At 42.6% G+C, this 27,194-nt stretch overlaps 1 protein-coding gene across 1 annotated transcript in view; it reads left to right on the top strand.

Moving 5' to 3' along the window:
* Window positions 1–27,194, top strand: part of TRPC4AP (transient receptor potential cation channel subfamily C member 4 associated protein) — an 89,085-nt gene that overhangs the window by 43,282 nt on the left and 18,609 nt on the right. Inside the window, 4 exon segments of the mRNA XM_033186207.1 lie at window positions 959–1,087; window positions 6,226–6,433; window positions 15,913–16,098; window positions 26,064–26,230. Of these exon segments, the coding sequence (XP_033042098.1) occupies window positions 959–1,087; window positions 6,226–6,433; window positions 15,913–16,098; window positions 26,064–26,230 (690 nt within the window).

Here is a 27,194-nt window from a genome sequence, read left to right as displayed (position 1 = left end):
ATGCAGTGGTGAGATTGCAGCTCACTGTGGCCTCACACTCCTGGCCTCAAGCTGTCCTCTCACCTCAGCCTCCTGGGTAGCTGGGATTACAGGTGTGAGCCACTGCACTTGACAGTACTGCAGTTTTCAATCCAAATTCTTGAACATAAGTTTTAAGGTCTTTAACCAGCTAGTTTCCTTACTTCCTTCATACTCCTTGGGGGTTTTGTTGTTGTTGTTGTTGGGTTTTTTGTTTGTTTTGAGTCAGGGTTTCCCTCTGTTGCCCAGGCTAAAGTGCATTTGCCTAGTCTCGGCTCACTGCAACCTCCACCTCCTGGGCTCAAGTGATCCTTTTACCTTAGCCTCCCCAGTAGCTGGGACTACAAGCGTGCATTACCAACACCCAGCTAATATTTGTATTTTTATTAGAGACAGGATTTTGCCATGTTGGCCAGGCTGGTCTCGAACTCCTGGCCTCAAGTGATCTGCCCACCTTGGCGCCTCAAAGTGCTGGGATTACAGGTGTGAGCCACTGTGCCTGGCCTCAAAGACTTTTAAGATGATCATTTTACTGATGAAAAAATGGAGTTCCAAAGATGAGAAGTAATATGCTCAGGGTCACATGGCTGGAATTAGAACATGGGTCTGACTCTTAAGTCCATGCTTCGGTACTGTTGGATTTCAGATTTAAGAATGGCCTTCAGAACTCTGAGATAAGTTATCTTAGGAAATACCATCTCATTGTGTTATGTTCTCACAAGTGGGCTCCCCTTGTGTAGCCTGAATGTCAGGAGGCTTTTTTCTTCCATGGCTGGGGAGTTAACGAGTGTTTCCCACAGTTAAGTCGTGCTGTTCCCCTTTTGTTGACTCATGCCAGTTTTCAGAGGTGAAATTGCTTTTCACTGTCGGTAAAGGATGCCTTGGTATTCATAATTTATTTTGTACTTACAACTTATTCTGCCTTTTCTTCTTGTGACAGACGGAGGGAGTTACAAAGCGTTTGGCAGAAAAGAATGACTTTGTGATCTTCCTGTTTACACTGATGACAAGTAAGAAGACATTCTTACAAACTGCAACCCTCATTGAAGATATTTTGGGTGTTAAAAAGGTGAGCTTCCCCAGCTGACCAGATGGGGAAGAGTGTCTCAGACCATTGGATTCTCAAACCTGAATAATATACAGAGCTTTTTTAAAAGAAATTGTTAAATTATGTCTTGTGTTACTTAGATATGTTCAAGTGTAAACCTGGATTACCCCTTATACTAGTGGTTCTTACATGACTGTAAAACCTAAACAAACATATACATTGAAATCAAACTAATTCTAAAACTCAGAACTTCAGATTGACTCTGTGAATGTAGTGTGATGCCGCATGTTACTTTGCTGAAATCAAATTGCCCCTCACTCATTACCATGGGGCAAGTTCTTTGTAGCATGTCTGTGCTACTGTATGCTGTGCAGTGACTCCCTTCTCTTACCACTTTTCTCTACCGCTGTCTGAACTGCTGTGAAGCCTTCATTCATTACTACTGAGGGATATGTTCCCCTTGGTAGTAATGTTTGGCTTTCACTTATGAAGTATGCCTCTATCGTTTCTCATTAGTCTTCAACAGTTAAAGTTGGTTAATTGGCACCAGCACAGTAGGAGACAAATGGGAGCTCTGAAATCCTGCCACTTGGTCATAAGGTTGATAATCAGATGACCCATAACTTTTTTCAAAAAACTATGATAAAAATGAAAACTAAATTAAAAATTCCAAGAATTCACAGGTACCCAAAAATACATTCATAGACCTTTGTTAGAGACTCACTGTGTTACCTTTTTGGTGTAATGCTTGTTAGGATCTGGAGCTCACCTCCTCAGTCCTCATCTGTCCTGAGCCTCCATGTTGGTTGCTGGTTGGCAGATTTCTTTCTCTTTCTGTTGAGCAGCCTCATGGAGGTTGCTATTGCAGGAAAGTGGGTGTTCACGTGCACTGTGGTGACCCCAGCTTTCATTTCTTCTTGCTGTGCTTTCCCCAGGCCTTGCTTGTCATTGCCCAGCACAAGTGGCCTATTGTCTGCAGGAACACATTGGAGATGTGTGCAGGCCCCAGACAGACCCTTTGTGCCCTTTGATAAAAGGCTTTGTTGTTATTCCAGTAATTGTGTGTTCCAGCCAGTGTGTGAAAGGGGGCCTCTGGAGTAGAAACTCCAGACTCCTTAGCAGTCTCAGCATAGGAGTCTAGAATTGCTCCTTCATGACTGTTCCCACTTGCCTCTCCCTCTCATTCCTTTTTGTGTACCCCAAAATGATGACATGTTCTACCAAATATTATGGATATCTTGGTGCAGTTTGAAAGGGGGATAGACACCATAAAGAAAGTGGAAACACCATAAACTGGGAAAAGACATTTGCAATTCAGGTAACCAACAAAGGATGTGTATTCAGGATTTATGAAGAATTCTTACAGGCCAGGTGCGGTGGCTCATGCCTGTAATTCCAACACTTTGGGAGGCTGAGGCAGGCAGATCACTTGAGGTCAGGAGTTTAAGACCAGCCTGGCCATCATGGTGAAACCCAGTTTCAGTGTCTACTAAAAAATACAAAAATTAGCCAGGCGTGGTGGTGCACACCTGTCATCCAGCTACTTGGGAGGCTAAGGCATGAGAATTACTTGAACCTGGGAGGCAGAGGTTGCAGTGAGCCAAGATTGTGTCACTGCACTCCAGACTGGGCAACAGAATATGACTCCCTCTCAAAAAAAAAAAAAAAAAAAGAATTCTTACAAATCAGCATGAAAAAGACAAATAGCCCATTAGACGAATGGGCAATGTTATGAACAAGCATTTCACAGATGAGAAAGAGATGGTCCATAAATATAAAAGAGAAGATGCTTAACTTCACTGGCAATCAAGGAAATGCACATCAATACCATAGTGAGGGGGAGAGTGGGCAAATGTTGGTGAGTATGTGTATCAGTGGAAACACTTGCATACTACTGATAAATGTTTATCAGCAGAATATTCTCTTTTTTTGTTTTGTAGTTGAACAGCCACATACCTTGTGACCCAGCACCTAGGGAAGCTTTGCCCTGAGGGCTGAGGCATCAGTGTTTTGCCATGGGTCACCTATAATCTGTGCCTGGACACACTTGTGAGGAAGCTCAGTCCTAGAACAGTGATTCTTAGGATTGAAACCCAGAAGGTTGTGAAATCAATCCATCGGGTCTGTCAGTCAGATAGAAAAGAGCAAACTGTATTGTGTAAGGGTATTATTTGAATAAGTTTTTGTTTGACATTTATATATACATTCCCATGTGTATGTTTACTGGTGGTCATTCTTGGTGATAGCTAAAAAGTTTGGAAGCCACTGCCCCAGCAAAACTTCTCCACCTGTGCATCAAGAAACACATAAGAACATTTGTAGCTTCGTTGTTTCAGAACAAAACACTGAAACCAAGTCTCTGATCCATCAACAGGAGAAGGGATGAATGTACTTTCTTCACACAGTGGAATATTATATAGTAGAAATGAATGAACTGTTGCCATAGGCAACAACATAGCTGAGTAATTGAAATAATCGAGTGGTAGAAGCCAGTTGCAGAACACTGTAGGTAGCGTATCATTTTCATAAAGCTCAAAAAAGCAAATTGTTTATTGATAAAACTAGTTTTTAAATGGCAAGGCAATAATAATTAATGATAGTGGTTTCCAGAGGCAGACAGATGCAGTAGGAAAGGCACACACAGCTAGTCATTTTGTTATGCTGCATAATATGTATTGTATGTATCAAAAATTAAAACATAAGAATTCTTGGCCGGCCACGGTGGCTCATGCCTGTAATCCCAGCACTTTGGGAGGCCGAGGTGGGCAGATCACTTGAGGTCAGGAGACCAGCCTGGCCAATATGGTGAAATCCTGTCTCTACTAAAAATATACAAAAAGTAGCCAGGCATGGTGGTGCTTGCCTGTAGTCCCAGCTACTTGGGAGGCTGGGCAGAAAAATTGCTTGAACCCATGAGGTAGAGGTTGCTGTGAGCAGAGATTGTGCCATTGTACTCCAGCCTGGGCATCACAGCGAGACTCTGCCTTAAAAAAAATCTTAAAATTTAAAACAACCATAAGAAGTGGGCTGGGGGTGGTAGGACCTGTTTTGGGACCCATATACTGAGCTAGACAGGGCTAGAGAAACTGGTGAGCTGAAAGTTACAGTTGCCAATAATAGCAGTAGCTGACATTTGTTTTGTACTAGGGAAAAGGAAAGGTGGAAGCAGCCATTCCCCAGTGCCCCCGTTACACAGCAAATTCCTGTCTTCCTCCATTACTAGAAATAGAGGGGAGTGTGGGATTCATGAAAGCTTCTAGGAATCATGCACTTGTTTCGGGCACATTCACTGATACCATGCTACCAGGTCCTGTACGTTGAGTCTCAGGAGAAAGAGTAGGATATATGCCTTCGTCAAAGTATGGTCAGATTGGGAAATAGATGCAGGAACAAATTGTTAAAAGTTCATGTGATCTGTGCAGTGAGAGAAACACCCAATCCAGTGGAAGTAAATTAGCGGGATACAGGATAGCAGGTGTTACCTAAGTAGCACAAGTATGGTTCAAAATGAGAAAAGCTCATGTGGTACATGACATTTACAGATTTTAAGGAATAATAAATGAGAATAGAACCAAATAACACAAGGCATTCCATAAAATTATTCCTAATAAAAGCTAGCAATGGAGGGAAAACTTAGAAACTATATATAGGGTATTTATTAAAATATAACAGCTATAGGGTATTTATTAAAAATTTACAGCAAATATTAAACTTAATTTAAATGTTTTGGAAATATTTCTAGTAAAGTCAAGAAAAAGACAATTCTTGCTCTCACTTACTCTGGATAAATGGTCACATATGTGTGCACACAGAGAGTACCTATAGGAATGTTCATTGCAACATTGTTTAATGGTGAAAAACTGTAGTTTACCTAAATGTGTTACAAGAAGAAAGGGTCAGGCACAGTGGCTCACGCCTGTAATCTCAGCACTTTAGGAGGCCAAGGTGGGAGGATTGCTTGAGTCCGGGAGTTCCAGCCTGGGCAACAATAGTGAGATACTTTCTCTATAAAAATGAAGTACTAGCCGGGCGCAGTGGCTCACGCCTGTGATCCCAGCGCTTTGGGAGGCCAAGGTGGATGGATCACCTGAGGTCAGGAGTTCAAGACCAGCCTGGCCAACATGGTGAAATCCCACCTCTACTAAAAAATACAAAAATTAGCCAGGCGTGGTGGTGGGCACCTGTAGTCCCTGCTACTTGGGAGGCTGAGGCAGGAGAATTGCTTGAACCCGGGAGGTGGAGTTTGCAGTGAGCCAGGATCGCACCACTGCACTCCAACCTGGGCGACAGATTGAGATGCCATCTCAAAAAAAAAAGAAAAAGTATTAAAATATTAGCCAGGTGTAATGGCATGCACCTGTAGTCCTAGCTACTTGGGAAGCTGAAGTGGGAGGATTGCTTGGGCCTAGGAGTTTGAGTCTGTAGTAAGCTATGATGACACTACTGTACTCCAGCTTGAGCAACAGAGTGAGACCCTGTCTATTAAAGAAAAGAGAAATGATTAAACTGTGGGGTAAAACAGTGGGAAGTGATTGAATCAGCTCCTCGTATCAGTGTAGATAAACTTCAAAATGTTGGATGAAAAGTAAGGTGTAGTATGGTATCATTCACACTGCATGCAGAGCAGTACCATGTATTTTAATGGAAATATTTGTAAGTGTAAAAATATGCATGGGAATAATAAACACAAAGTTCAAAATAATGGCTACTTCTGCCAGGAGATAGGCAAATGCGACTGGATGGGAAATACACAGAGGCCTTTCGCTGTATTTGAAGTGTTTTATTTTTTTAAGAAGAAAATCTGTAGCAAGAATGATAATTTATGATTTGCAAAACTTGAGTGGTAGGCATTTCCGTTTTTTAAAAAATAGGCAAAATATACCACAAGAACAAGTGAAAACAGTGGTGATCAAAAGGTAAATTTAGTCCTCAGACTAATCCCATGAGGTAGGTTAGTCTCGTTTTACAGATGAACAAGCAAAGACTCGAAAGGTTTTTATAACGTAACTAAGGTTGCGGAGCTGCAAGTTACAGAGCTGGGATAGGAACCTAAGTGATCTAGCCACTGAGCCCCATATTTAGGGGGATGCAAAAGAGAGGCATATCCAATCTCTTGAGTGAATTGAGCATGGGGATTGTTTCATTTTTGTCTTCTGTAGGAAATGATCCGACTAGATGAAGTCCCCAATCTGAGTTCCTTAGTATCCAATTTCGATCAGCAGCAGCTCGCTAATTTCTGCCGGATTCTGGCTGTCACCATTTCAGAGATGGATACAGGGAACGATGACAAGCACACGCTTCTTGCCAAAAATGCTCAACAGAAGAAGAGCTTGAGTTTGGGGCCTTCTGCAGCTGAAATCAATCAAGGTAAAGTCTCCAAGTTCTCAGAATTTTGAGATTATAGCTCTGAGGCCCTTCCTAAATCATCTAGCTTTTTTTCTTTTTCTTTTTTGAGATGGGAACTCACTGTGTCAGCCAGGCAGGAATGCAGTGGCACAATCATGGCTCACTGCAGCCTTGACCTCCCCGGGCTCAGGTGATCCTCCCACCTCAGCCACCCTAGTAGCTGGGACTGTAGGCAGGTGCCACCACACCGGGCTAATCTTTGTATTTTTTGTAGAGATGGGGTTTTGCCATGTTGCCCAGGCTGGTCTTGACCTCCTGGGCTCAAGTCATCCACCCACCTCATCCTTCCAAAGTGCTAGGATTACAGGTGTGAGCCACCACACCTGGCACCCCTTTTTAATATGTCTAGAGATGGATCCATGCGAAGGCTCCTAGTATGTATATTTTGTGTATCTGTTCATTATTTTGGGAACCAAGTTCCATACCTTTCATCAGATTTGTTAATGGGTTCAGAACCACAAAAAAAGTTAAGAACTACTTTTTATCAGAATTACAAATGCATGTACTTTTTGATCTACTAAGTCTGTCCTGGGCCTTCATTTTATAGATAATGATGTATAGACACTGGTCCCTTCTTGTATGCAGTTTCACTTCGTGGTTTTAGTTACCTGTATAGATAATGATGTATAGACACCGGTCCCTTCTTGTATGCAGTTTCACTTCGTGGTTTTAGTTACCTGTTCAACTGCAATCCGAAATATTAATTGGAAGATTTCAGAGAGAGACCACATTCATATAACTCTTATTACGGCATCTTGTTATAATTGTTCTATCATTAGTTATTGTTGTTAATCTCTTAGTGTACCTAATTTATAAATTAAGCTTTATCATAGTTATGTATGTATATAAGAAAAAACATAGTATATATAGGGTTTGGTGCTATCTGCCATTTCAGGTATCCACTGTGGGGGTCTTGGCTAAGGGAGGACTACTGTACAAGATTATTCATTAAGGCCGGGCACGGTGGCTCATGCCTGTAATCCCAGCACTTTGGGAGGCCGAGGCAGGAGGATCACTTGAGGTTGAGAGTTTGAGGCCAGCCTGGCCAACATGTCAAAACCCCGTCTCTACTAGAAATATAAAAATAACCTGGGTGGGCCGGGCGCGGTGGCTCAAGCCTGTGATCCCAGCACTTTGGGAGGCCGAGACGGGTGGATCACGAGGTCAGGAGATCGAGACCATCCTGGCTAACACGGTGAAACCCCGTCTCTACTAAAGAATACAGAGAAATTAGCCGGGCGAGGTGGCGGGCGCCTGTAGTCCCGGCTGCTCGGGAGGCTGAGGCAGGAGAATGGCGTGAACCCGGGAGGCGGAGCTTGCAGTGAGCTGAGATCTGGCCACAGCACTCCAGCCTGGGCGGCAGAGCGAGACTCCGTCTCAAAAAAAAAAAAAAAAAAAATAACCTGGGTGTAGTAGTGCACGCCTGTAGTCCCAGCTACTCGGAAGGCTGAGGCAGGATAATTGCTTGAACCCAGGAGGCGGAGGTTGCTGTGAGCCCAGATCCCACCATTGCACTTCAGCCTGGGCAACAGAGTTAGACTCCGTCTCAGAAAAAAAAAAAAAAAAATTATTATTCATTGCAACATTGTAATAACAAAAGACTGAAAACATCCCAGATGTTCATTAACGCTAGACTGCTTAATGTATTCAGTATTTATATAATGGAAAATTGTGTAGCTTTGAAAAAATGAAGATCTCTATGTACTGCTATAGAAAAATCTCCCAAGATATATTAATGATAAAGAGGAAAATACAGAACAGTGTGTATGATATGATAGTTTTTGTATTAAGTTGGGGGAGAATAAGACCATACGGTTGCTCACATATGGTGTGCCTAAAGAAACTGAAAAGATACACAAGAAACCTAAAGTGGTTATTAACAGGAAGTAGCTGGTAAGGGAAGGTAGTAGCAGTGGGAGTGGGACTTTACTGTATACATTCATATATTGTTTGATTTTAGAACCGTGTAAATATATTACTTTAAAAACAAAACACTATTCTAACCAACCTACCCCACCTGTTTCTGTTCAGTAGCAAAAGAACTGTATTCTTTCTAAAATGTTGTTGCCTGCACAGATTTTGGAGAAACTGGCATATATGTGTTTTGGTCATAAGAGTGTAGATAATTCATATTTGAACTGAAACTTGTGTCTTAAAAGCTAGTTTTTCAGTGTTAACAGGCTAGAAATATTGTTCATACAAAAGCCTTTGGTGTACCTTAGGGTACACCAAATAAACAAGGTAAAATAATACAAATGCATCATTAAAAAGCAGCAGTAGAAAACCACAACCATCCAGAGGTAACCCTAATCATGCTCTGAAAACAGTTCTTTGTTTCTGAAGTCCAGTTGTGTGCATTCCCCAGGCTGGCACTGCAGAGTTGTCAGGTGCATCAGAGCAGCCTCCTCTCCTGAGGCTGAATATGAGCCCGCCATTCACTCTGTTATTGTCTAGTTTTAGTTAGGAATACGAGCTGGTCATAACTATACTTTGTAGGTTATTAGGGAATATAATTTTACATGTTGTAGTCATATGTAAAGGTAGAGGTTTGCGGACTCTGACCACAGTTTGTTTATTATCTCTTCAGATTTGCTTTTCCTCCTGTGTCCCTAGATACAAGGTCTTCCTTGGTCTGTGTACAGTTTTCTTCCCACTCCTTTATGATTTGCGGGGAGTTCTCATTTTAGGAAATTGACTTTTTAAAAAAAATGTGACTTTCATTATAACTGAATTATACCTCAGAGCTGGTGTACACACCTCCATATACATTGACAAAAGGTAATACTTGCTAAGCTCCTGATACATGGCAAACACTGAGCTAACTGCTTTACCTATAAGTGATTTTATTTAATCCTTCAAGTGCCCTGTGGAATAGAGATTAGTATCCCCATTGCACATGTGAGGAAACTGAGGGCTAGAAAGGTTCAGTATGGGATAGCTGTGTATGCCGAGGCACTAAGTAACTTGCATCTTTTAGTTTCCCATTTAAGGAATCTATTCTGGTAGATGATTTTGATCTTGTTAGTATTGATTGCCTTCATATGCCTATTTGTAAACTTTAAGTAAAACCAGCATTACCCATTATTCTTGAGGAATGAACTGTTCTGGTCAGCTGGGCTTTTTTGATTAACTGAGAACCCAAAGCTCAGTTTTTGTTTTTGTTTTTTTTATTTGGGAGTTTTTTTTTTTAAGTCTCTCTAAAATACCTAGATTCACTTTCATACCTGTGTGACTAACGTAGTAGACAGTCTATATGTGATTCTGCTTGTAGCTTTTGGAATAAAGCTTAAATGTTGTAGGTTCCACACATGAGGTTGTACAGGGTCTGACCCCTCCCGACTCTTGACGGTAATTCCTACTCCATTCCCTTACCCACATGATTTTCTCCATTCGAATGCCCTGGGAAGGCCAAGCCGGTGGACATAATTAAATCATGAGTGGGTGAGAAAAGTCTTAGTCCTCTGAATGTTGTCATTCTTGAATTGCACTCCAGTAGCGAATGCCTTTAATCTCAGATGTGTGTGTCAGTCAGCTTGAGCTGCCATAACAAGATACCATAGACTAGGTGACTTAACTAACGGGCATTTATTTTTCTCACAGTTCTGGAGGCTAGAAGTCCGAGATCAAGGTGCTGTCAGGATTGGTTCCTGGTGAGGCCTTTCTTCCTGGCTTGTAGAAGGCCACGTTTTTGTTGTATCCACATATGACTTTTCCTCTGCGTCAGTGAGGAGAGACAGAGATCTCTGGTGTCTCTTCCTCTTCTTAGAAGGACACCAGTCCTCTCCGTTTAGGGCCCCACACTTGTAACCTCATTTAACCTTAATTACCTCCCTGTATTAGGCAGCAGTCTCCAGATCTGGAGACAGAAGCAGTAGGATTTATGAGGGGAGATTTGTTAGGGGAATTGGCTCACACAATCACAGAGGCAGAGGAGTCCCATGATGAGCCATCTGCAACAAAAATTAGTCAGTCGTGGTGACATGCTGGTACTCCCAGCTACTTGCAAGGCTGAGGCAGGAGAATTGCTTGAACCCAGGAGGCGGAGGTTGCAGTGAGCCGAGATTGTGCCATTGCACTAAGCCTGGGCAGCGAGTAAAATTCCATCTCCAAAAATAAATAAATAAAATAAAAGAGAAGCCGTGTGCAAGCTGGAGAACCTGAGAAGCCATTAGCATGGCTCAGTCCAAGTCCAGAAAACTTAGAACCAGGAAAGCTGATGGTGTAGCTCCCTGGCTGGAGGACCCCGGAGACTGCTGGTGCAAGTCTCGGAGACCAAAAGCCTAAGATCCTGGAGTCTGATATCCAAGAGCAGTAGGAGAAAAACTTCCCGCTCCAGAAGGGGGAGAATCCCTTTTTGTTTTCCTCCATCGCCTCCCACTGCTCCCCTGCCAATTGGATGGTGCCTGCCCACATTGAGGGCAGGTTTTCCCTTAGTTCACAGACTCATACACCAATCTCTTCTGGAATCACCGTCAGAGACACGCCCAGAAACAGTGCTATGCCAGCCACTTTGGCATCCCGCAGTATAGTCAAATGGACAGCTAAAATTAACCATCACACCACTACACCCCCTAAAGGGCCTATCTCAAAACGCAGTCATATTTGGGGCTAGAGCTTCAATATATGAATTTACAGGGGCTGGAGGGATATAGTCCATAACTGTATAGAAAGCTGAAATATGTAGGATGTTGCCAAAAAGTTTTCATTTCGTTTTTAATAAACTGTGGCTGTGAGGTCATTTTCTTGCCCAGCAAAAATAATGATTTATGCCATCTTCCTGGAGGTCAGATAATTTACATGTAGTGTAAATTACATCTAGGAAGATGGCATAAATCATTATTTTTTGAGTCTTTTTTGAGATTCTCAGAACTACCTTCTGTCGATGCCTTCTGTCGATTCAGAAGAGAACACCTGGTTTCCTTCTGGGGGAAAGTAACATCTTTCAAGGTTTCTGGCAGAGATGCAAATGAAGCTATAGGCTAGATAATTGTCAATTTATAAGTGACACTTAGCTGAGAGGGGCCGAATTATGCAGCACATGAAGCTGGAAAGCAGGAGGGGAAACTACCGGGGTGTGTGGGGAATACTGATGTTTCAGCAGTGAGAGGAGAGAAGAGGCCTGCTTCTGCAGAAATTCCCAGGAGTTGTGAGTGATTTCGTTGTCAGTTTACCATTAGCCAGGTGTGGTAGCTACTGCTAAAGCTGTGAGAATTACAAGGACTGGATACACCGGGGTGTCAGCCCATGAGATTGTATGTGAATTGCTAAGTATGATTGGTCCAGCGAATTTCTTTCCGGGGAGACAGTCTGTAGCTTTCGTTAGCTTTTCAGGAGGTAAGTGACTCTCAACAGCTCAAGAATCTGGGGCCGGGCGCGGTGGCTCAAGCCTGTAATCCCAGCACTTTGGGAGGCCGAGACGGGCGGATCACGAGGTCAGAAGATCGAGACCATCCTGGCTAACACGGTGAAACCCTGTCTCTACTAAAAATACAAAAAAACTAGCCGGGCGAGGTGGCGGGCGCCTGTAGTCCCAGCTACTCGGGAGGCTGAGGCAGGAGAATGGCGTAAACCCGGAGGCGGAGCTTGCAGTGAGCTGAGATCCGGCCACTGCACTCCAGTCCGGCGACAGAGCGAGACTCCGCCTCAAAAAAAAAAAAAAAAAAAAAAAAGAATCTGGGGTGGGAAGTCCGACTTCTGTGTGCAGGAATGGGGAAGACTAGCTCCTACATGCTGTCCTGAGAGGAGCAGGTCAAGCAGCGGGAGCTATTTTTGCTGAGAACAGAAGTATAAGAATAAAAATCCAGCTTTGTGAAGATTTTCATGTAGAATACAAACTTTTTATTTCTTTTTTGTTTTTTTTTGCTTTGTTTTGTTTTGTTTTGAGACTGAGTCTGGCTATGTCGCCCAGGCTGGAGTGTAGTGGCACAATCTCGGCTTACTGCATCCTCCGCTTTCTGGTTCAAGCGATTCTCGTGCCTCAGCCTCCCAAGTAGCTGGGACTACAGGCATGGGCCACCACGCCCGACTCATGTTTTTGTGTTTTTAGTAGAAAAGGGGTTTCGCCATGTTGGCCAGGCTGGTCTTGAACTCCCAACCTCAGGTGATCCACCCACCTCGACCTCCCAAAGTGCTGGGATTACAGGCATGAGCCACCACACCCAGCCTATTTATTTGTTTTTAGAAAAAATAATATACACCTAAGATTTTTTTTAAATGGTACAAAAAGTACAGCAGAGAGTTTGTCCCCCTCGCTGTGGTGACTTTTTACCAGTTTCTTAAACGTCCCTCCAGAGATACTCTATCCATGCCCAGTCATGGATGGGGGAAAGAGGGAGAGAGAGAGATTGACGCCTTCCTGTTTGTACAGATGGTAATGGAAATAGGTAATATAAAATAAGCACTGCTCTCTTTTTATTAAACTTACCTTGCTAAAAATTATACTCTAGCATATATAGAATTATATGATTCCTTTTTGTAATTATATAGTATTTTATTATACGGGCATACCATAATTTAATTAGTTCCTCATTAATGGAAATCGATAAGTGTTGACAAATTCACCTTCCAAAGAAATTACTTGTTCATCTTCCCACCCTGTTGCCTGTAGCCTTCCCAGTACAGAGCATTATCAAACTTTTTTATATTTGCCAAGCTGATAAGTAAAAAAAAAAAAAAAAAAATGGTGTCTCAAACAGGTATCTATTTCTGCATAATTATTTTATGGAGATGGAAGTCACATAACATAAAATTAGCCATTTTAAAGTGAACAACTCAGCGGCATTTCATACATTTACAGTGTTGTGCAGCTACCACCTCTATCTAGTTGCACGTTTTCATCACCCCAAAAGGAAACTCCATACACATTAAGCAGCTACTTGCCATTACCCCTTCTCTCCAACCGCTGGCAACCACCGTTATGCTTTTTTCTCTGTGGATTTACCTATTCAGATTACTTCATATACAGTCATGTGTCACTTAGTAATCTCTATCCTTCTGAGAAATGCAGTGAGGCAATTTTGTCATTGTGTGAATGTCATAGGGTATACTTGCACAAACCTAGCTGGTGTGGCCCATGATACACTTAGGCTGCAAACCTGTACAGCATGTTTCTATACTACATACCGTAGGCACTTGTACCATAATGGTATTTGTGTATCTAAACACAGAAAAAAGTTATAGTAAAAATACAATATTATAATCTGATGGGACCACCGTCTTCTACGTGGTCTGTCATTGACTGCAACAGCGTTAATGCCGTGCATGACTGTGAACAGAATCATATAGCATATAGCCTTCTGAATCTGGTTTCTTTCACTTGGCATAATGTTTTTGAGGTTCATTCATGTTGTATCATGTCAGTACTTCATTCCTTTATATGGCTGAATAATAGTCATCATATGTAGATACCACAGTTTATCCCTTAAGTTAACGGACATTTGGGATGTTTTCATCTTATAGTGCTGCTATGAATGTGTGTGTACACATATTTGTGTGCGCACCTGTTTTCAGTTCTTTGGGGTATATATTTAGGAGTGAAATTGCTGGGTCATATGGTAATTTTATGTTTGACTTTTTGAGGAACCTTAATGTAGTATAAGTAAGGTCAAACGTCATCTCATAGCCACTCACTAATTTATAGGGAGGGTGTGTGTGTGTGTTGAGATAGAGTATCACTCTTGCCCACACTGGAGTACAGTGGTGCGATCTCGGCTCACTGCAACCTCTGCATCCCAGGTTCAAACAATTCTCATGCCTCAGCCTCCTGAGTAGCTGGGACTACAGGCGCACGATACCACGCCTGGCTGATTTTTGTGTTATTGGTAGAGATGGAGTTCGCCATGTTGACCAGGCTGGTCTTGAACTCCTAGCTTCAAGTGATCCACCCACTTTGGCCTCCCAAAGTGCTAGGATTACAGGCATGAGCTACTGCACTCAGCCTTGTCAATATAAAAAATCTTTAAAAATCATTTATTTAAAAAAAAAAAAAAAACGGCCATGAGCAGTGGTTTAAGTCTGTAATTCCAGCACTTTGGGAGGCCACGGTGGGTGGATAGTTTGAGTCCAGGAGTTCAAGCCTGTCTTACTTTATCTCTACTCCCATTTACTATTCCCTACTTCACCTTGGGTTATTTTGAAGTAAACCCCAGACACACATTGTATAATTTCACCTGCATATATTTCAGTGTTTTTATAAGATAATGACTTTTCGTAACTCTGTCATCATATCAAAAATTAATGGTAATCCCTTGATATCCTGAAATATCTAGTCATTTATTAATTTTTAATTAGGTGTAATATTCACATGATTCCAAAAGATCTGCGGATTCAAAAGTGTTTATTGAAAAGTTTCCATTCCACTGTTATTCCCAGTGACCTTAATTCCCTTTTCCACTTGATGGACATTTTGGCTGTTTCCATCTTATAGCTGTTTACTGTGGCAGCCACTGCTCTTGGCTTCTTTTCTGTCCTTCCAGAGAGATTTAATGCATATTCAGGCAAACATGAACAGGCATTAGTCTCATTTTAAAGAAGGTTAAATGACAGAGTCAGGATTTGAATCTGGATCTCCCCGCCTCCAAAGTTTATGATGTTCTACTATGCCGATCAGAGTTTCCACCTCACTCATTGTGAATAAAATGAGACTGGTAGAAAGAAAAATTGGGTGATTATTCAGTTTTTTTCTTTACCTTAAAAACATGTTTATCTTCATCCTGCCAGTAAATGTTATAAGAGAATTAGAAACTGTAGATGAGTAATTTTAAGAGAAATGTTTATATTCTCTCCTCCTCAGGAACAGCCACAGCAGATCCCTTGGTATATATGTTTTCATTCCTTATTTGTGTATTTTAAAGAAGTGAATATTTAAATTTTTGAAGAAAATGAACTTAATTAAACTCATATTGTTTAAATAATTTACTCTCTTTAACAAGTAAACAGCTATTTTGAGTCACTGTATAAAGATGTATGTGTCATTCTTAGTGTCTCTGCAGTATTCCATTGTATAAATGTATCATTGTATTTAATTAATCAGCTATTGGTGAACATTTAGTTATCTTCACCTTTTTGCTGTTACAGAAACCACATCAGTGAACCTCCTTACACAGATATTCTCTTGTAATATGACTGGTTATTTCCCTATGGTAAATCCCCAGAAATTGACCTCTTGGCTCAAAGACACACAAATTTAAGGCATTAAGATTATTCTGATGTACATTCCCAGTAGATTAAAAAGACTGTTTTCCTGTACCTGTTAAAAGTTAAGCTTATGCCTGTAACATAATTACTATTTACCTTGGCTTGACATTTCATTTTAAAAGAGTAGCTTTAGCTACTATCAGAGTAAGAATTATTCCTATCATGCAGATTGTTTGTTAGGGCTTTAGGGGTAGTTTTGCTGGTCTCTGTTTTGAAAATTTCCTCGCTTGTTCTTTCCCTGTCAGCGGCCCTTCTCAGCATCCCTGGCTTTGTTGAGCGGCTTTGCAAACTGGCGACTCGAAAGGTGTCAGAGTCAACGGGCACAGCCAGCTTCCTTCAGGAGTTGGAGGAATGGTACACATGGCTAGACAATGCTTTGGTGCTAGATGCCCTGATGCGAGTGGCCAATGAGGAGTCAGAGCACAATCAAGGTATGGGAGGATGGGTCCCCTGAGTGATTGGGAGCTTTTCCATGGGCACCTGGGACCATTCTTGCTCTCCTTTCCAAGGAGGATTAATTGGAGATTTGCTCAAAGTAGAATTTTCCTCGAGGCAATTCTAGACCATGACTATTAAGACTCTTTTGATAGCTGGTTACAGAAACCTCATTGAACTCCCCAAAGTGGACTTGATTTCAGGGAGAAGGGCTTTGTTGCATACCTGAGACAGCTGTGTCTCAGGGACTGATAAGAACCAGTAACCAGAGCATTCTTAGGAACCTAGAAACTTCTCTCCTCATCTCTTTTTCTTTCTACAATGTTTCTTAGTCTTCTGTCTTACTGTGCCCTATCTTTTCCTGGTCCCCTTGATGGGACTAGGCAGAAGACTGCCTCTATTAAATAAGAAGACTCCCAGTTTCAGCTGCAGCTTCCTGGTAAATAACTCTGGCCCGTCTTTGGTTAGGTGCCCACCCCTAAAGCATTCGATTCTGGCCAGCAGGTTCAAAATACACAAACCTAGGAATTCTCAGCTCCCAAACGAGGAATAGGTATCTCACTGGGAGTGGGAGGCCACCAGCTTTTCTTCTTCCCTCCAGCTCCAAATTGAAGAGGCTAAGTTCTCGGTAAGTATGGCAAAGAGGTCAGAGGCTTCCTTCCTCCACCCAACTCCGTACTGCACTCACGGTGTGGAAGCTCTATCCCGTATACTTCAGGCCAAGAATTCTATGGCTGTGATCACCTTTGCCTAAGCTTGCTTGCTCATGTACAGAGGTTTTACACTGGGAAAGGCAAGCCCAGAAGACTAGAGGCTACTGACCCTGCTCTGAGAATTTGCCCACAGAGAAAAGCAGTTAGTAAGAACAGAGTCTAGGGAAGTTCATGCCTGAGGAGATTTTGATGGTAAGCAAATAAAAAAAGACAGGTATCTCTTCTTTTTACTCTTTTATTTTTTATGTTTTCTCTTTTTTTGAATAGAGATTTTGCCATGTTGGCCAGGCCAGTCTCAAACTCCTGGCCTCAGGTGATCCACCCTCTTTGGCCTCCCAGAGTGCCAGGTTTGTAGGCATGAGCCACTATGCCCGGCCAGGTACCTCTTCTTAATTAAGAACAAGGTGATGCACAGGCCAGCTAGTTCACCAGAGAACCAGGGAAGGAGACAGCTGAGAAGAACTCTCCTAAGGTCAGAACAAAGCTCAATTTCAAAAATCACCCCTTCCTGAATTTAATTGAATTAGACGTGGGAGCAGTGTATACTCCAGGGCATTGTCAAAAACAGTCGAGAATTCAGACAGCAGTTAATAGAGCCTAACAGCTGGATGTGATACCAGAAGAGGCGGAAAGCTTTAATGTTTCTTTTGATTAATATTTTCTAGTATAACATTATATCTCCTTCAATTATTTCTTCACCATATTTCCCAAGTTAACTTTCTTAGAAGTTGCCGGGTGGGTGCAGTGGCTCACACCGGTAATCCCAACACTTTGGGAGGCCAAGGCGGGCGGATCACCTGAGGTCGGGAGTTCGAGACCAGCCTGACCAACATGGAGAAACCCCATCTCTACTAAAAATACAAAATTAGCCGGGTGTGGTGGCACATGCCTGTAATCCCAGCTACTCGGGAGGCTGAGGTAGGAGAATCGCTTGAACCCGGGAGGCGGAGGTTGTGGGGAGCCAAGATGGCATCATTGCACTCCAGCCTGAATAACAAGAGTGAAACTCCATATCAGGAAAAAAAAAAAAGGTTGCTTACCACATACATCTTAATATTTTTCAGATTAAAAAAAATTTTTTTTGAGGAACAAAAAAACACACAAGACTACAGAAAACAAAAAAATGGCAGAAGTAAGTCCAGCTTTATCAATAGTAACATTAAATGCAAATCGATTTAACCATTTAAAAGACAGATTGTTATATTGGATCAGAAAACAAGATCCAGTTATATGCAGCCTACAGAAAACACACTTTCAATTCAAAGATAAAATAGGGCAGTAAAGGACAGAAAAAGATGTATCATGCAGGCAGCATCCACAAGAAAGCTGGAGAGGCTGTACTTTTAAAAAGTTGGAGAGACAGAGTCTCACTCTGTTGCCCAGGCTGGAGTGCAATGGCACGATCAGCTGACTGCAACCTCCACCTCCCAGGTTCAAGCGATTCTCGTGCCTCAGCCTCCCAAGTAGTTGGGATTACAGGCGTGGAGCCTATGGCCGGCTCATTTTTGTGTGTGTTTTTAGTAGAGATGGGGTTTCACCATGTTGGCCAGGTTGGTCTCAAATGGCCTCAGGTGGTCCGCCTGCCTTGGCCTCCCAAAGTGCTGGGATTACAGGTGTGAGCCACCACCACCCAGCCAAAAGAGCTGGAGAGACTTTAAAACAAAAACTATTATCAGAGCAAAATAGGGATATTTTATAATAACGGTGAAACCATCGAGAAGGTATAACAGTTATAAACACGTATGCATCTAAAAACAGCCCCCCAGAAATACGTGAAGCAAAAACTAGCAGATTGGAAGAAAGCAATAGTTCAAAAACAACACCTGGAGACCTTAACATACTACTTTTAATAATGGATAAAACTAAGCAGAAGATCAACAGGAAAACAGAAGACTTAAAATACTGTATACCAACAAGGACTAACAGCACTGTAGACCACTCCACCCAGCTACTACAGCATGCCCATTTTTCTCAAGCGCACATGAACATTCTCCAGGATAGACCATATGCTAGGCTGTTAAAAAAGTTCAGCAAATTTAAAAGGATTAAAATTGTACAAAAGTGTGTCCTCAAATCCCAGTGGGGTGAGTTACAAATAAATAGCAGAAACTTGGGAAATTAATAAAATTAAGCAGTATACTTCAGGAAATCACAAGCAAAGGTAGGATATATCTTGAGGCTGGGCGCGGTGGCTCACGCCTATAATCCCAGCCCTTTGGGAGACCAAGGAGGTGGGTCGCTTAAGGTCAGGAGGTCCAGGCAGGAAAATCGCTTGAACCCTGGAAGCGGAGGTTGCCGTGAGCTGAGATCACACCACAGCCTGGGTGACAGCGAGATTCTGTCTCCAAAAAAAAAACACGGAAATATTTTGAGAGAAATGAAAATGACACTATATAGCAAACATAGGGGATGCAGCTAAAGTGTACTTAGAGGGAACTTTAGAGCTGTAAAGGCCTACATTTTTAAATAAATCTAAATTGCCTAAACGTCTACCTTAAGTCATTGGGAAAAAAACAAACATCTCAAGAGGAAAAGGAAGTAATAGGATTAGAGTGAAAACTGGTGAGATAGAGAATAGAAAAACAATAGAGAAAATCTACAAAACCAAAGATGATTTTTTTAAAGGTAATCTTTAAAAAGATCAACAAAGTTGACAAACTTTTAGCCACACTGACCAAAAAAGAAAGGCTCAAATTACTAAATTAGAAATGAAAGAAGGTACATTACAACCAACCTTAAGAAAGTAAAAGGACTCTAAGAGAATACTATAAACCATGTAAGCCAATAAACTAAATAACCTGGATGAAATGAGCCAGTTAAAAGACACAAACTACCGCAGCTAACTCAGGAAGAAATAGAAAACCTGAAAGAACTGTAGCAACAAGATTGAATAAATAATGAAAAACTGCCCACAAAGAAAAGTCCTGGCCCACGTGGCTTCACTGGTTAATTCTACCAAGTGTTTCAAGAATTCACACCAATACTTTCCAGACTCTAATAGAAAATAAAAGAGGAAGGAACAGTTCCAGCTTATTCTTTGAGATCATATTATCATGATACCAAAACCAGATAAAGACATCACAAGACCAGTATCTCGTATGATTATAGGTGCAAAAATCCTCAACAAAATACTTCGCACACCAAGTATAGCAACATACAAGGATTGTATACCATGACCAAATGGATTTATGTAAGTTTGGTTCAGCGTTTGAAAAGCAGTTTATGTAATACACTGTATTCATAGAATAAAGGACAAAAACCACATGATCGTTTCCATAAAAGCATTTGACAAAATCCAGCACCCCTTCTGGTAAAAACAAAAACTCAGGAGAGAACTTCCTCAGCCTGTTAAAGGGCATCTACAGAAACCCATGGCTAACATCATACCTAATGGCAAAAAATGGAAAGCTTCTCCCACTAAGATCAGGACCAAGAGTTCCTGATTGTTTCTGGAAGTGGCAGTGCTGTTGCCGCTTCTCTTCAGCATTGTATCGGAGGTTCTGGCTAGGGCAGTTAGGCAAGAAAAAGAAATTAAAGGCATGCAAATTAGAAAAGTAGTGAAACTCTTCACAGATGGGATGATCTTATATGTAGAAAAACCTAAGGAACCTACTATAAAAACCAATAAACTAATAAACAGGTTCAACAAAGGTTTAGAATGGCTAATGTTAAAAAATGAGTAGTATTTCTATACAGTAGCAATCAACAAACCAAAAATGAAATTAAGAAAATTTTATTTACAATAGGATCAAAAAAATAAAATACTTAGCAACTTAAGTGTAAAACTTATACTCTGAAAATTCTAAAACATCATTGAAAAATTAAACCCTAAATAAATGTAAAGACATCCCTTGTCTTTGAATCAGAAGATTAATATTGTTAACAGTATTCCCATTACTGATCTACAGGTCAGCCTTGCAGATTCAACACAGTTTCTGTCAGAACTCTTAGCTGACTACTTTGCAAAAATGGACTGGCTGATCCTAAAATTCATGTAGAAATGCGAGAGACTCAGATGAACAAAAACAATCTTGAACTAGGCCGGGTACAGTGACTCGTGCCTGTAATCCCAGCACTTTGGGAGGCTGAGGCTGGAGGATCACTTGGCCTCAGGAGTTTGAGACCAGCGTGGATAACAGCGAGACCCCTGTCTCCAAAAAATTTTAAAAATTTAAAAAATAGCCAAGCCTCGTGGCACCCACTTATAGTCGCAGCTACTCAAGAGGCTGAGGTGGGAGGTTAGCTTGAGCTCAGGAGTTTGAGGCTGCAGTAACCTGTGATCGTGCCACTGTACTCCAGCCTGGGTGACAGCGAGACTCTGTCTTTAAAAAAAAAAAAAAAAGAAAAACCTAAGAGAACTCATGTCCTGACTTGAAAACTTACTACAAAGCTGCAATCGACACTGTGCTGCCGGCCTGAGGATAGACATACTGATCAGAGTTGAGAGTTCAGAAATAAACCCTCATGCTTATTATGATCAATTGATTTTCAACAGGTACCAAGACCATTCATTGGTGGAAACAGTAGTAGTCTTTTCAACAAATGGTACTGGGACCATTTGATGTCCACATGCAAAAGAATGAAGTTAGATCCCCTGCCTCATGTCATATACAAAATTAAAAGGGTCAAAGACCTAAATAAAAGAGCTAAACTTACAAAACCCTTAGAAGAATACATAAGGATAAAGCTTCATGACCTTGGATTTAACAATTTAGATGTCATACACAGTGACATCTGAAGCACAAGCAACCAGGTAAATAAATAATAGATTGGACTTCATCGAAGTTAAAACTTTTTGTTCTTCAGAAAACACTATCAGGAAAGTGAAAAGAGAACACACAGCATGGAAGAATGTTTTTGTGGGGAATACAGGGTTGGGACATTTTTGCAAATCATATATCTAATAAGGGATTTGTATCTAGAATGTATAAAGAACTCCCATAACTCAATAATAAAAAGACAACCCATTTCAAAATATAGACAAAGGATCTGAATAGACATTTCTCCAAAGAAGATATACAAATAATTATTAAGCACGTGAAAAATGTTCACCATCATTAGCCATCAGGGAAATGCAAATCAAAACCACAGTGAGGCCAGGCACAGTGGCTGGCACCGTAATCCTAACACTTTGGGAGGTCAAGGCAGGAAGATTGTCCAAGAGCAGCTCGAACAACAGAGCAAGACCTCATCTCTACAAAAAAAAAAAAAAAATGTTTTTTGGTTAGCCAGGCATGGTGGCATGTGCCCATAGTAGTCCTGGCAACTTGGGAGTCTGAGATGGGAGGATTGTTTGGGTCCAGAGTTCAAGGCTGCAGTGAGCTGTGGTCCTGCCACTGCACTTCAGTCTAGGTGATAGCGGAAAAAACAAACCCCACAATGACTCACTCAAATGGTTATCAAAAAAGGTAGATAATAAGGGTTGGCAAGAATAGGGAGAAATCAGAACCCACATTCACTATTAGTGGACATGTAGAATAGTGCAGCCACTTTAGAAAACAGTCTAGCAGTTCCTCAGAAGGTTAACATACAGTTATGTCATAGGGCCCAGAAATCCTACTCCCAGGTATATACCCAAGATAAATGAAAATACATGTTACTCAAAAACTTTTTCAGGAATATTCATCACAGCATATTCATAACAGCCAAAATAATGGAAACAACGCAAATGACTGTCACCCGATGAATGAATAAACAGGATATGGTATATTCTTATGTATTTATTTTTTTTGGAGACAGGGTCTTGCTTTGTTGCCTAGGCTACAGTGCGGTGGTGTGATCACAGCTCATTGCACTCATTGCAGCCCTGACCTCCCAGGCTCAGCCATCCTCACACCTCAGCCTCCCGAGTAGCTGGAAACACAGGTGCACGCCACCACGCCCAGCTAATTTTTTTATTTTTTGTAATAAAAAGAGACAGGGTCTTGCTCTGTTACCCAAACTGGTCTCAAACTCCTGCGCTCAAACGATCTTCCCATCTTGGTCTCCCAGAGTGCTGGAATCACAGGCGTGAGCCACTGTGCCAAGCCAGAATGTGGCGTATTTATACCAGCGGGTGTTATTCAGCAGTTAAAAAAAGAGAATGCTGATCGGTGCCACGGCATAGATAAACCCTGAAAACATTGTACTAGGTGAAAGAAGCGTCACAAAAGACGGCATATTGCACGAGTGCATTAATATGAAGTGTCCTGAATAGGCAATTACCTAGAGATGGAAAATAGTTTCATGGTTGCTTAGAGCTAAGGGGTTTGGTGGGAAATAGGAAGTGACTGGTAGTGAGTACAAGGCTGATTTTGGGGGGTGATGAAGATACTCTAAAATTGATTGTGGTAATGGCTGCACAACTCTATGAATATCCTAAAAATCATGATATGGTTAATTAAATGGATGAATTGCATGATATGTGAATTGTACCTCCAAGCTGTTAAAAAAAAGACAACAAATGAGTGTGCATGCCCGCAGAAAACGGAGTGCAGTGCAGACAGAGAGAGTGGTGACCGCTCCAATCGGCGTGGTAGAGCTGAAGAGACTCAGAGGGAAGCACAGGCCTCGTGAGCTGGTTTTCCCATCCTCATCCTTGGGACTGTCCTTGTTGCTAAGCTCTCCATTGCTTTGGAGACTGTTTATGGAAAATATCCCAGAAAGTCTGTCAGGCCTGTACAAGCCAGGCACCAAAAGTTGGTGGTGACTTGGAGAGGCGTCAAGCTGCCCTGTCTCTTGCTTCGTAGATGTTCGTTTCTCAGTAGGACTTGTGTGCCCCACACTGTGCCCACTGCTTCCATAAACATCCTTCCCTGCAGGACTCCCTAGAGCACCATGGACTGGGTGCTGAGGATACCAAGCATGCAAGGTCACACAGCAGTGTATGACAGAGGCACGATTCTGCGTGATAGTTCTTCAGGTTCACTTCGCACATTAGCCGACACTTAACTGTTCTGGAAGCTGGGCCAAGGAGTCCTAACATGGAAATTGAGTAACTATAGTTTTTTGCCCAAGGTACAGGAGAATAAATATGAGTAGATGGAATCTCTTAAATTAAAAATTTCTCCAGTAAATTTTTCCTGAGTCTTTGTCTCCTGCCTGTTTAGTTCCCATTAAAAGCTTGGAGATGAAAAAGAAGAATACAAAGTAGCAAGCAAGCGTTAGCAGATAAACTCAGTTTTCTGAGAACTTATATTTAGTTTCTAATTGTATGTTGCTTACTTCAGGCATTGTTTCAGGCGCCTTCAATATATTCCTCTACTCCTTACAACGTTAAAGGGTGGGTATGGTTGTCAGTATTGCTGTTTTACAAAGAAGGATGGATACTGAAGCATGAGAGGTCCACTGATTTACTGAAGACCACCCAGTTAGTGATTGGGGTTCAAACCCAGTAGTTTGGCTTCAGGGTCTCTGCTCATAACTACTGTGCCATGCTGTGTCTCAGTCATGCTTCATTCAGCAGCTTGTCGTCTTCCAGGGTTGTGATTTTAACATAACATGGCTGGGAAAAGTAGTTCCAAGTCTGTAGGATAGAGTAAGTTAGATTCTCTCTCTTTTTTTTTTTTTTTTTTTTTTGAGACAGGGTTCAGCTCTGTCGTCCAGGCTGGAGTACAGTGGCATGATCTCTGTTGGTTCACTACAACCTTCACCTTCCAGACTCGAGCGATCATCCCACCTCTCCCTCTTCAGTAGCTGGGACTACAGGCACATGCCACCATGCCCAGCTAATTTTTTAAATTTTTTTATAGAGATGAGGTCTCACTGTATTGTCCAGGCTGGTCTCAAACTCCTAGGCTCAAGCAGTCCACCTGCCTTTGCCTCCTAAAGTCCTGGGATCATAGGCATGAGCCACCACACCTGGTTGGAATAAGTTAGGTTCTTCTGTCTTGATACTTTGCAGAGTATCACTATGTTTTCTGTATGAGCCTTACCTGAATATATCTTATAACCACTCCTCTATACCACATAGAGGCCTTTGCAAAAGGCCTCTAGGGAAACAGTTCCTATAGGAGCTTGAGAGGACCTTGGCAGTTATTGATTCATCTTTTCACCTTAAAAATGAGGAAATTGAAGGGAAGTCACTCTGCTAAGATCACTTAGCCTCTCCTGACTCTTGACCGATGCCCTTTTAAAATAATAGGGATCTAGGCCGGGCACAGTGGCTTACCCCTGTAATCCCAGCACTTTGGGAGGCCGAGGCGGGCAGAGCACTTGAGGTCAGGAGTTCGAGACCAGCCCGGCCAACATGATGAAACCCCATCTCTACTAAAAATAGAAAAATTAGCTGGGCATGGTGGCATGCGCCTGTATTCCCAGCTACTCGGGAGGCTGAGGCAGGAGACTTGCTTGAAACCAGGAAGCGGAGGTTGCAGTGAGCCGAGATCGCACAACTGCATTCCAGCCTGGGTGACACAGCCAGACTCGGTAAGTAAGTAAATAAATAAATACATAAATAAAGGATCTAGGAGTGAATGGGGGCTTCCTAAGAATCAGATGCTGGGCTTCTCTTATGTTCCCATTCAGTCTTCACAGTAACCCTAGCTGTCCGCTGCAGTAGTACAGAGCAGTCTAAGGCCTAGTGAGGAGGGGACTGGCCCAAAGTCATAAAGCCAGTAAGTCTGACACATGTCAAGTGTCCAGTAAATATTACTTAGCTGCTGTTGATGTTAGCAGTAATGACATTGGGTAAAATGAAAGTCTGCCTATAGATAGTGTGTTCATCTGCATCAATAGCATCCGTTGTGATACCCAGTCTGCTTTAGAAAGTTGAACCTTAGAAAAATTTAGATGGTTCTTTTAAAAAATAGGGAATTCTTCAAAAAGAATCCCTCTCAGGCTTCCGCAGTGTCCCTCATAGAATCTCAGCAGTAGAACCAAGTAAGCAGGGCCATTTGCAACTTGAAGAGCGGTCCCCATAATTTGCTGTCAGACATCTGCCTGGGCACTTTCTGGGGGTCTGGTTGGTGGCAGGAGAAGGGGATAAGCAGGGAGGGATGGGTCATGTTACTGTGTTGGCTGTGTCCGAGTATTTTTACTTCATGTAAAAGTTGATGAGATACAACTACTGCAGAGTTCATTTTTCTGAGTCTCTGAGCTTACCTGGCTCCTAGGGGTGTGGAGGGAGTTTTGCAGCTTTCAGAGTCTCTGTTCAGGCTCAAGGTCCAGCTGAATGGCTATGCTACAAGTCTGTTCAGAGCAAGTTCGAGGGACAGAAATGTGTTTCCTCACAAGCCGTGACTCAATCCTCTCTCCGGTGGCTGTGTCAGCCTCCATTGTGTTCCCTCCTCCAGGGGCTTCTGAGGAGAATGGCCTGCCTCACACGTCAGCCAGGACCCAGCTGCCCCAGTCAATGAAGATTATGCATGAGATCATGTACAAACTGGAAGTGCTCTATGTCCTCTGCGTGCTGCTGATGGGGCGTCAGCGAAACCAGGTGGGCCCCTCTCCAGCGTCTCAGGACACGGGGAGCAGGTGCTGCCCAGGCGCTCATGGTATGCCAGGTGCTCCACAGGGCCTTCTGTTGGAATGGCTCTTGCTCTAGCCTGGGAGAGCATAGGGGTATTTCTCCTAGTGTTCTACCCGTCAGGAAACCAGGCTGATTCCAGAAGCGGGAGTCTTTCCACTGTGCGTTGCTGTGTGGAGCGTTTCTAGGCATTCCTGGTTGGTGCTCAGGGCAGGAGCAGGCAGTTGCCTCTGTGAGGTGAAGATGAAAGGGTTGAAAACTGGCAAGACTGGCCCTGTGGATGTGCTGGAGGAGCTGCCAACCTGATGTGGGCTCAGGGCAGTGGGACAGAGCCCAGAGCTGTGTCTGCTTAGGAAAACTGGGCAAGTACAGGGACTCCAGATGTGCAGGGCTTCCCTGAGTCTTGAAGTAATTCCAGGATGGAGGAGGAAGGGCCCATCACCTACAGTGGAGGAAAAAGGGCTTGGAAGAGTGCAGCCCTCCTCCTCAAGACTGTTGAGAAGTAGCCTTTTCCCGCAGACCACGCCCTTCTGCTAGGGAGGAAACCAGGCATGGGGGCAGGAGAGGCTGGGGTCTCAGCAGTCCTTCCACACCTTTCTGCGTCAGACACTGGACTGTCACAAGTCTGGGCAACATCGGTGCATTACCCCCATTTGACAAGTGAGGATGAAAACGTCTGGAAGAGAATGAAAGAGTATAGCAGGTGGGACAGGGCAGTGCCCTGGGGAGGAGTGTGCGTAGTCACTGGAACAGTGAGGCAACTGGGGGACGGCCTGGAGAAAACAGCCAGGAGAGGAAGCCTGAGGGCTCGCAGGGACCAGGTCACGTCAAGCTGTCACAGGCCATTTTAAAGACTTTGGTTTTTACTCCGAGTGAAGTGAGAAGTCATTCCTTTGACTGCTTTGGGAAAGACTGGAAACAGCAAGGAAGGGAA

The sequence above is a fragment of the Trachypithecus francoisi genome, unplaced genomic scaffold, assembly GCF_009764315.1.
Source record: "Trachypithecus francoisi isolate TF-2019V2 unplaced genomic scaffold, Tfra_2.0 Lachesis_group21, whole genome shotgun sequence".
NCBI lineage: Eukaryota > Metazoa > Chordata > Mammalia > Primates > Cercopithecidae > Trachypithecus > Trachypithecus francoisi.
Note: the sequence above shows the minus strand (reverse complement) of the source record. Positions and strands in the feature narration are given on the sequence as shown.